General features: G+C 36.5%; 1 protein-coding gene across 1 annotated transcript; it reads left to right on the forward strand.

Moving 5' to 3' along the window:
• The first annotated feature begins 6,668 nt into the window (after positions 1-6,668).
• On the forward strand, positions 6,669-9,749 carry LOC149017055 (glutamyl-tRNA reductase 1, chloroplastic-like). The gene is made up of 3 exons (XM_089151356.1): positions 6,669-7,320; positions 7,786-8,027; positions 8,346-9,749. Exons 1-3 carry the CDS (start codon positions 7,062-7,064, stop codon positions 9,471-9,473), a joined length of 1,629 nt encoding a protein of 542 aa, XP_089007482.1. The 5' UTR covers positions 6,669-7,061; the 3' UTR covers positions 9,474-9,749.
• The last annotated feature ends 1,328 nt before the right edge of the window (positions 9,750-11,077 follow it).

Here is an 11,077-nt window from a genome sequence, read left to right on the forward strand (position 1 = left end):
CATGCATTCCTATTTATTCTTAGCATTCAAGCTCTATGAGATAAAGTCTCCCTTCATGCTATTAGGCTTCAATTGACTTGTTGGAGATGTTTTCTCGACCACCACTAGTCTAACACATTGTGATCAAGTTTTGACGTAATAACATCCATTTTTTAACAAATAATTTATGTGTATTCCTTTCAAACATATGTATAATTTGTCATCATTAAACATAAGAAGATGTGGACCGAAAGAAGTTTGGAATCCAATATCTTCTTTGTGTTAAAGTCTCAATATTAAAGTTACCATCATCATATTAGAAACACATTTGCTTCTATTTAGATGAGAATTGTTAACTTACTTTTAGGAGTCGAAGCAAATCATGATAAGGAAACAGAGGAGAAGGAAGACGCGAGGCAGTGTTGTAGGGGGACCACCCAAAATCTACCATATATATATGGTCGTGTCACCTTTCTATTGGCATTTTCCTCAGACGTGCAGGGGCCCGATTGGTTGTTGTTACTTTTGTTTCTACTAATTTAGTATTTTCCATGCATTTAATTCTTCGTGTTTGGTTGAGTTTCTCGCATTGAACTCAAGCTGGCAAAAGGAAAGTAGCTTTTCGTGCCAGAAGTTTCTAATCAATTTCATCAGAAAGGTGTGAATGATATGGAACGGGTGGTAATAGGAGGAGAATGGCACTAGGGAAGGGGCTATGCGGTTCAGTGGCCGAGGCTTTTGCCGCTTTATCACTTTCTACCAGATGAGCAACCCAAGGTCCACAAGACCACAACCTTTTGCAATGGGGTGCGTGAACGGCTGACCAGCAAAGTCGAGCAACACTGAATAACGTCCTGCCACCCGTGACATTTAATATCCTATCCTTTACGTGAAAATCCTAACATCTTTATTGGATTTCGTCGTTATGCTTGCCTTTGTCATGCCTATTTACAACCAAGCAGAATTTCGGATCATCGGATTTAAAATTTTGGTCGAGATTTTGATCTTGACAACTGAATATCTATGATCAAAGTCAAAATTTCAATAGGAATTTCGATCTGACAATTCGAGCTTTTTTGCATGATGGTCCTGCATATTAACGAAACAAGGTCTCTCAATGATTACATATAAGAGTTGGCAAGGAAAGAAAGCTTCAAGACGATGATAAGTCAAACACTTTTCTAATCCAATCCGTGAGAGCATGCCACAGCTAAGGAAAGTTGTGAAGGTGTCGATGGTTATTTAAAAGCTAATTTGGGTTTTAAAATTTCAAATTTATCTATAATTTAATGTAGAACACAAGATTACAAATTTCAAACACATCTTATCCTTTTATCATTTTAAGTGTATAATAATGATAGCTTGAGATTCATGGAGATATTTGTGTTAAATAATGTCCAAGAATATATATATATATATATATATATTTATAATCAAGAGTTTTTTACTTATGGGTATTCTTAATAAACCATAAACTAATGTTGGATTCTTTTAATATAATATATTATCCGAATGGTCAATTAACTCGATTCCCAAGCATTGAGACGCCTTGGTTTTTTTTTTTTTGTTTAGGGGAGTGGGGTGGGGTGGGGGTAATCTTACGCCCTATCATGTGGAATCATGTGGTAATTCGTCTAAACTTCAAGGATCAAATAACTAAAAATCACTATAATACACTTTAAATAAGGATTACCATGATATCTCAAGTTTTGTTCACTTCTAAGAGCATGAGACAAATCAAGCAAGAGATAGAAGCAATGAAAGATATAACACAAAATGGTTCGTATTAGAGAGTCCGGATCTGCGACCCCGACGGCTTACCACCACAAAAACGGGGGGCCCAGGGGTGGTGATGGAAGTGTTTTTTTTTTTTAATATTTTTCAGGTAGGGCCCACCGTTTTTTGTGGTGGAAAATCCGTCGGGGAGCACTCTGTCTTCCTCGACGGGGGTGATGATCTGAATTCCGTATTAGAGGTATTAAAGGAGTCCCAAATTTAGATTGTGAACGAAAAGATATAGTCACCAGTCTAGGTGAAAGTACCTCCTAATAGCACCTCATTGATTTATCCTTGGAAATGAGTTTTGAAAAACAACCCATTATTTACCAAAAAAAAACCCATTATACTTGTGCCAAATTATGTTGTACACTGTTATCATGAATAATAAATAAATAAATAAAAGAATAAAAAGTAAATTTAAACAAAAAAATGAATAGAAGATAAAGAAATAAATTTGTTTAATGTGGTATTTAAACTCACGCCCTTACGGATTGAAACCTTAGTCTAAGGCCTTAGACCAACTTGGCCATTTCAACATGTAGCAAATACCTATGTATTTAATAAATTAAAGAAAACCTTGAGGACTATAACTTACTTTTCCATAATTAAAGAGAATACTGGATAAAAGGAAAAAAGTTCAGCGTAGGTTTGTTTAACATATTTTGTTTTGCTGAATATATGTTTAACATATTAAATCAATTATGATACTTATTGCATCATCTTACTATATATGTACAATATTACATTTGCGTTGCATATGTATATGCGTCGCTGGGCTCAGTCCAGGCCTGATTAGGCTCATCATTGGGCCTGGAAATCCTAATCCTCGTGCGCTAAAACCCTAGCCCAAGCCATGAAATTTTGTGGGCTTGGGCCAAATTTTGCTCCTACAACCCAGTTTAGTTTTTCTTCCTCGCTCTCTCCCCATGAAATTTTCAAGTGGGCTTAGGCCAAACTATTTTATTCAAGCCCAATGAGATGCAAGTCCGGATCATGTCCCCCGACTCGCCGACACTTTATGACCATGAAAATAAGAGGCCTACAAGTAGACCTGTAAATGGATAGCCGAAATCCGCTTTCCATCGCATTGCATTATATCGTTTAAGGGTATCCGTATCCGAAAATCTTCTTACCGAAAAATATCCGTATCCGTTCGCTAAGCAACCGGATTCGGATTCGGATAATTGCTTATCGGATCGGATAATATCCGGATAAATTTTTATCCGGATAGAGTAAAGTATTTAACATTTTTTCTTTAAAAATAGGTGATAAACGGATTCGGATACCGGTAATCGGATTCTGATAGCGGTATTCGGTAATAGAAAATTAGAAATTTATAATAAAACATGTAAAAAAGTGACAATTATCAATCAATAATCGGATATTTTATCGGATCGGATTATTATCGGATATCCAGATGCAAAAACGTTTCAGGATTCTGGGATAATCGGATGCCTTGTCTTAATTTTTGCAATAGCATTAAACATTGGATACTTGGTGTAGATCGAGGGCAACAGTAATTTCTAAAGAGTAGGGTTCTTTTGTAATAAGCCTACCTACAAGAGACAAACTGTGTGTCCCATCTTTTTTTTTTCTTCTTTTTCTTTTTCTGTAAACACTCTTATTTTTGTTGTCACAAAGCATCATGGAAGCACTTTGTAATCTTCATTACACGAGATGATCCGGAGTCATCAGATGTTTTACCCCTAACCTCGAGATGATTTAAACTATTATTCTTGTTTCTTCAAATGCACTTATTTCAAGACCAGTGAGATGTTTGCTTGGCTTGCAAGTGCTCGTCACAATGAACAAGATCTCTTCAATATCATAACTCAAATGGGATACAAATGTGTGCTAGAATGGGATCATCAACAAACTACATATATTTTATGTACATTTTTTTTTTGGTAAATATTTTTGTAAACATGATGATGATTTCATCTTTCCATTTCAATATCAACATTGAGTCTAGATCATCTCCTCCGATCGGGAGTACAAAGTACTACTCTACGACAGATATTGACCAAAAATACATAGGGCCCATAGGATTAGAATCATGAGATTTTTTTGTTATAAAAAATATTTTATTATCTTTTACTCTAGGCTCATATAATTTGTGATTGTGAAGCGGTAATACTGATCCACACGTCAACATCAGTCATTGATACTTTGATATGGTGGTAGCGCGGGGGCCCAGCTGCTAATGGTTAACCACAAAATCACATCAAATCATTTGGTTTTGAACGCAGGATCAGCGTTTCGCCACGGCACGCTGTGAGACTGAGACCACGCACAAGATGAATAAAAAGGCAACGCTTTGATTGTCTTGCCATAATAAGCCCGTTTGCAAATTCCGTAATCTTGGAACGAAGCCATCTCCATCTCATGTATAGAATCAACCAGATTTGATTGGACTCAACTACCTTATCACACCTTATCTCCTTTTATCCCCCACCCTTACCCTATATACCCTTCTTCATGGGATATCCCTTTCTCAAGGGCATTGTTTGTAGATAAAAACAAAAGTATGGGAAAAATAATTGTGGGAATTACATGTAATGGAGTGCCAAAAAAATAAATAATAATAATAATAATGGAGAATGGCAAAGCCTTACTTTTTATTATATCCTTTATTTTTTAAAAAAAATCTTATCAATTTAGTGACATTTTAAATAGGGTGGGGTGAAAAAAGTAACATTTACATTAGACAGTTTTATTAATTTAAGGAAACTTATCTTATTGTGTACACACATTATCACTTTATTGAACCAAATTGATGAAAGGAATATCTCATATGTTTTATTAAGAGTGACTATATGTATTTATAGTACAAAGAAATAGAAGTACAGAAGTATATGTTACTGAGTCATTTGCTGAGTCATTGGTTGAGACTGAATAGAGGACTCTCTAACACAAACAATCTACATTGTGAAATTTTGAGGAAAAATTCAATATTTATTGTCATACTTTTTTTATCTATCAAACAAACCATACATAAGTGTTTTATAATCTTCATGATCACTAATATTTTAGTTGGTGACAAGCCAACCATGATGGGAGAGAACCCATTAGATGTAATTTATACTTAAAATTCATCACACTAATTATTCAAAGGGAAGAAAAAAATAAAAATAACCATTCCACTAGGCCACTAGTGACAATTAATATGTTTGCTTAACTGTATCTCAACATAAAAGAATTGAAACAAAAAATAAAAGTTGTCGAAACAAAGAAAACCTTTGAAAAACAACATAAAAGTAGGTAAGATGATAGGTACAAATAATATCTCACTTGTTGGGGGGGGGGCCCCCCCCCCCCCCCCCGGGGGGGGGTGGCCCGCGCGCGCCCCCCCCCCCCCCCCCCCCCCCCCCCCCCCCCCCCCCCCCCTGATTTATATAGGGTGTATGAATTTGGTGGATTATCATGGCTGATTCGATCAGTTAATAATATTAAAGAAAATAAATAAAATAAATTTATACATAAATAACAAAGAAAACTAAAGTTAACATTGCATGTAAAATGAAAATAGGTGATAAGAGTTTGGTGCATCATTGTGTAAGAAAAATTTATAGCACTATTACGTGACCAATCATGACATAATGAGGTTCAACCATAAATGATGAAAATAAGAATCTTTAAACAAAGTCAATTTGATTGAAATTGAAATGAGTGTATTACATTTGGTAGGTAGTAAAATAAGAACAGGAAGAAAAAAAATGCATATACTAATACTAAACCAAATGATATAACAACAGGGCTAGTGATCAAGCTTTAAGCAACAGCCAAAATATTTTCAATAATTATTAAAACTCGTGCACGGGAATCACGTTTATATATATTTATTAAAAGTCTAGTGTGAAAATTTTAGAATATGTACTAAAATAAAAGATTTGACAACTAGTTCAATGTAAACAATATAGATATGTGTAATTTGACAAGTTGAAAGAATGGAAGTAAAAGAAGAAAATTCTATGCTAACATCATAGATGACATGATTCATGACTTGTTTATCAGGATACTAACTTATGACTTCAAGATAAACTTGAAGTTGATTTGAATGTGATAATTCCACCCAAAAAAATATATTGGTAAAACCGTGTAAGTGAACAAGAACATTCTTGCCACCGCAAAGCTGTTTTAGACTTCTAGTGGTTGAAATCAACATTTTTTAGTGAAGAGGTTATGGGTTCGATTCTCGCTGAGGCATATTAATATTCCATCTCTCGACTTAATAAAATTCCGTTTTTAAAAAAAAAAAAAAAAAAAGAATAAGAACATTCTTATGTTGTGACTTGTGAGCCAAAAAAATTAAAAAATTCAACTAGAAATAAAAAAATTTATATTGTGAAAAAAGAAGAAGAAAACTTTCAAATCCCTAGAATTGTTGATTTAGCATTTAAGATTAGGCAATTAAGGAACATATTCTTGGATTGTACATTTGCCTATGTGTTTGGTGGAATAAATCTGTGTGCTGATTTCTTTCTTTCTACATTATAATACATTGTTCAAGATAATGCTAATAAAATGAAACATTAATAGAATTTTATTTGGCTGGTGCATTTGATGTAGTGGTGTTTATGATATTCGATTCATTTTAAAGAAAAATAAGTTTTGTGAAACTTAACTTGGTTAAGAGTGCAAGTGATATTTTGAATGGCTAAGATTTAATGAAATTCACGTAAAATGCATTTAATTGCGAGCACCACACAAGAAGCACTGAGCACTGCCCATGAAGCACAATCCATATTCGAAAATGCAATTCTGTGTTATAGTGCTACTTGAATTAATAAAATATTTTTTCTTTTAAAGAAAAAAACACAACTTTGAAATTTGATATATAAGTAAAGAACCTCAAGGTATTCACCATAAACATGAGATCTATGATCTATCCAAAGGTGTGGATAATGAGTTTCTTCAGCTGGCCAATCAGAAAGCGAAGAAATCACAACCTATCAGAAATTCAGATTTTTTCCAGGGTCAATGCCTCCCTACCAAACACGCTCTTTTTCGTATCTTCGTATCTTTTACCGTTCGATTTGTGAGAAAAGGTAAAGAGACGGAATTGGCTTTCAACGCCTGAACGCCCACACGCCTCTCAAAATTCCCAATTAAAACTCTCATCTCTTACCAAATTCCCTCATTTTTTTGGGTGAGTTTTCTTTCTGCGTTGGTGTGGGATTCGGTGAAGCAATTCATCGAACAGGTTCTCACATTTCGCTGCCTCTCTTCCTCTCCTGGCGTTCCTTGATCACCTGCTAGGGTTTTCAGGGGTAAGGTCTTGAAGCTCCGTTACAGCTGCTATCATGACAGCTTCGAGTGGTTTTGCAGCTTCCCTTGCAGGTGTGAAGTTGGAGTGTCTGATTTGCAAGACCTCTTCGAGGGCTTCGTATCCTCGGATCGGGGTCTTCTCCAAGCCCGCCGGAAGTAGGAGACGGATCGTTGAGAGAGGGATTTCTATTAGGTGTGACGCTGGATCCGATGTTTTGGTCAAGGACGATAAGACCGATTCCAGGGCTTCCAGCATTCTTGCTCTTGAGCAGCTCAAGACCACCGCTGCAGACAGTAAGCTCATCACACCGTCATTAACATCTTTGATAGGATCCATCGGAAATTTGCTTCTTAAAATAATCTCTGTTTTTTTTTTCTTCCTCTAATTATTTAGTTCAGTTTTAGATTTAAATATAAGAATTACCCTTTCAATTGCTGATAATTGACTTCTGATTCCCTCTGTCCGTTGAAAATTTATTCAGGGAACTCAATTTTTAATCACCTCCATCTCTCTGTAAATAAATCCCAGAATTTCACCGTATTTTCCTTATCTATTCTAAAAATCCAGAATAAATGATCGAGAAATCGTGTCAATAGATAGAGAATGGCTGTATTTATATTTATTTCGAATTTTGATTTTGCTTTGTCCTTTGCCCAATCCCATTTGAACTTCTGGATAACTATTGAGTTATCCTCTAGTAGTTGGTTTACCTTGGAGGTGTTTGAGAGTTCTTATGTTTTCCTTATTTAATTTGACAGGGTATACAAAAGAAAGGAGCAGCATTGTGGTGATAGGGCTTAGTGTTCACACCGCACCGGTAGAGATGCGTGAGAAACTTGCTATTCCAGAAGCGGAATGGCCACGGGCCATTGGAGAGCTCTGTGGCTTAAACCACATTGAAGAGGCTGCCGTTCTTAGTACCTGCAACAGAATGGAAATATATGTAGTGGCTTTATCTCGGAATCGTGGAATCAAAGAAGTGAAAGATTGGATGGCTAAGGTATGCACTGTGTATTCCATTTACAGACTCTAAACTCAGCATTTCTGATGTATTGATTAAAGTCCCAGAAATCTTTTTTGATTGATACCTCATTGCCCATTTCAGTAACAATTGAAGGGTTGATGTCATCTAATTGGTTTCTTTATTGGCCAAGCTTTCTCACATAAAACTTGGATTGTGAATCCTGACCTATTGCCACTGGCACTATATAGTTCACAGCTTCCTAGTTCACATGGAACTTCCTACGATGCTGATTAATACCTCTTTTACATGTGGATATGTGAATGCAGTTTTAACATTTCATATTTCTTTTGGCAGACGAGTGGGGTTCCTGTCTCTGAGCTTCAACAACACCTATTTTTACTGTATGATGATCATGCAACAAAGCATCTATTTGAAGTATCGGCTGGGCTTGACTCCCTCGTTTTAGGAGAAGGACAAATCCTTGCTCAGGTTAAGCAAGTTGTCAAAGTTGGTCAGGGAGTTGTTGGCTTTGGGAGGAACATCAGTGGTCTCTTCAAGCATGCCATCACCGTCGGAAAGCGTGTTAGAACTGAAACTAACATTGCTGCTGGAGCAGTTTCTGTCAGCTCAGCCGCAGTAGAGCTTGCATTGATGAAGCTTCCAGAACCATCGGCATCCTCAGCCCGGATGCTGGTAATTGGAGCTGGCAAGATGGGAAAACTTGTGATCAAACACTTGGTTGCTAAAGGTTGCAGGAAGATGGTGGTTGTTAACAGATCTGAGGAAAGAGTAAAAGAAATTTGTGAGGAACTGAAGGATGTGGAAATAATCTACAAACCCCTTACGGAAATGCTTTCATGCACTGCAGAAGCAGATGTAGTTTTCACCAGCACGGCCTCAGAATCTCCCTTGTTCTTGAGAGAGAATGTTGAAGCCCTTCCACCTGCTGCTTCAGAGATGGAGGGTGTAAGGCTTTTTATTGATATTTCTGTTCCGAGAAATGTAGGGTCCTGTGTCTCAGGTCTCGATGACGCTCGAGTCTACAATGTTGATGATCTTAAGGAAGTTGTTGAGGCTAACAAAGAGGATAGACATCGGAAAGCAATGGAAGCCGTAACTATTATCACTGAGGAATCCAAACAGTTTGGAGCTTGGAGGGACTCTTTGGAAACTGTTCCCACCATAAAGAAGTTGAGAGCTTGTGCTGAAGAAATCAGAATGTCAGAATTGGAGAAGTGCTTATCAAAGTTGGGTGATGTCCCAAAGAAAACAAGGAAAGCTGTTGATGACCTTAGCAGGGGTATTGTGAACAAGCTTCTTCATGGTCCAATGCAACACCTGAGATGTGATGGAAGTGACAGTCGCACTCTGAGTGAGACACTTGAGAATATGCATGCACTAAACAGAATGTTCAGTCTTGAGACAGAGGTATCTGTATTGGAACAGAAGATCCGAGCCAAAGTTGAACAAAACCAAAAGTAACTGAAGAGAGATTGTAGGTTTTCACTCCATCTCTTCCATGAGTGTAATTTTATGTTTATATTGTCTTCTTGCATTGCCATCTACCATTCTAGGAAACAGGCAATTTTTTTCCTGAAGGGAAGTTGATCAGTGTCTCTTGTCCCCAGAGTTGCAGGGGAGCAGACAAGTAGTTGAAATGAAAAACAATTAATGATGTTAAAAGCGCAGCCACACTGAAGAAAAGGTTGATGCATTATTCTTCCCTTGAATTCTTGGAAGGGAAGGCCATGATTTAAATAGAGACTAGAGCAAATTGGCATTAGTTTATCAGTTTATCCATCTTCTATTTTAGATCTCAAAACTTTGCTTTTTATGATTTTTTACTTGGTCTGAAACTATGCCTGGATATTATTTCCCGAAATTGCAGGTGAGGGATATTTTAATGGGTTTTTGTTCTTGAAAGGCATGCTTGTCTGCTACAAAGCAGATCATCTAGATTACATTGTTCATATGCTTTGACTTTCAGACCTAGCCGAGTGAACAATGTAGGGAAGCAAACTGGTGGACAGCTAAGAAAGTTCATATGTTTTGTTCATACGATCTGACTTTGACTTTTGTTGAAGATCCATTAAAATTCTAAAGTTAAGCTTGACCGTGGAAACTAGTGAATAGCTATTGATATTGGTGAAAAATGCCCAGAGATGGCTGTAACAAACCTCTCGCATTCCTAATTTCGCAAAGGGGTCCTTAGGCCTCCAAATCTGATTTGTAGCCAGCTCTTTAACACATTTTACTTCGCAGAAAAAGTTGCTTTTGCTGCTCACAAATCTCGGGCAAAGTTCTACCCAAAATCATAATCTCAGGCAAAAGAATCTCAAATCCAATTCATATGAGATAATTGTAATACTACTTGGACAGACATTATGGGTATTATAAAGGTTGATATGGAACCACAGTATGACACCATTATGGTCAATGCAGGGTTGGTAGAGTGGTAAGATCCATACTTCTCAGTGGAGAGGTCATTGGTTTGACCCTTACGGACGACAAGCATCCCCTGAGGATGTAATCAAGATGCGCGCAAACTGGGCCGGATGAATCTCAGATACTAAATTTTTTTTTTTTTACTGTTTTACCTGCATCTGCATCAAGAAAAGCAGAGTCACAAGATTAAATGTCTTCTGCTACTGACTCACCATATATGATAAATAAGTTCTGTTACATTCTCCATTGGCAGTTTTTTTTTTTTTTTTGGTAGAACTCCATTGGCAGTTTCATGTCTATATTAGTGAGATTATACATATTACATGGGGTGGTGTCACAATAATCAGAGTCTGTACAATTCCAGTGGATTTAGGGAGGGAATTTGAGTTTCAATCTATCCATGGTTGAAATGTCATGATATATCTATGTGGAAACGGAGTTTTATTAAATGGGAAAAGCTTTGTCTTTATTTTATATTAATATTTATTATTTTTTAAATAGTTACATCTATAGGTGATTCAATTAACTATGCTCTTTGAATTGGTGATGCAATATTTGTGCTTGATTAGAAAAGCTATGCAGGTGCAATAAAAATACATAGGGCTATTATAAGGCAAGGAAGTATAACTATAGCCAAGAGT

The sequence above is a fragment of the Hakea prostrata genome, chromosome 4, assembly GCF_041222555.1.
Source record: "Hakea prostrata isolate BN-2017 chromosome 4, UWA_Hpros_2, whole genome shotgun sequence".
Classification (NCBI taxonomy): Eukaryota; Viridiplantae; Streptophyta; class Magnoliopsida; order Proteales; family Proteaceae; genus Hakea; species Hakea prostrata.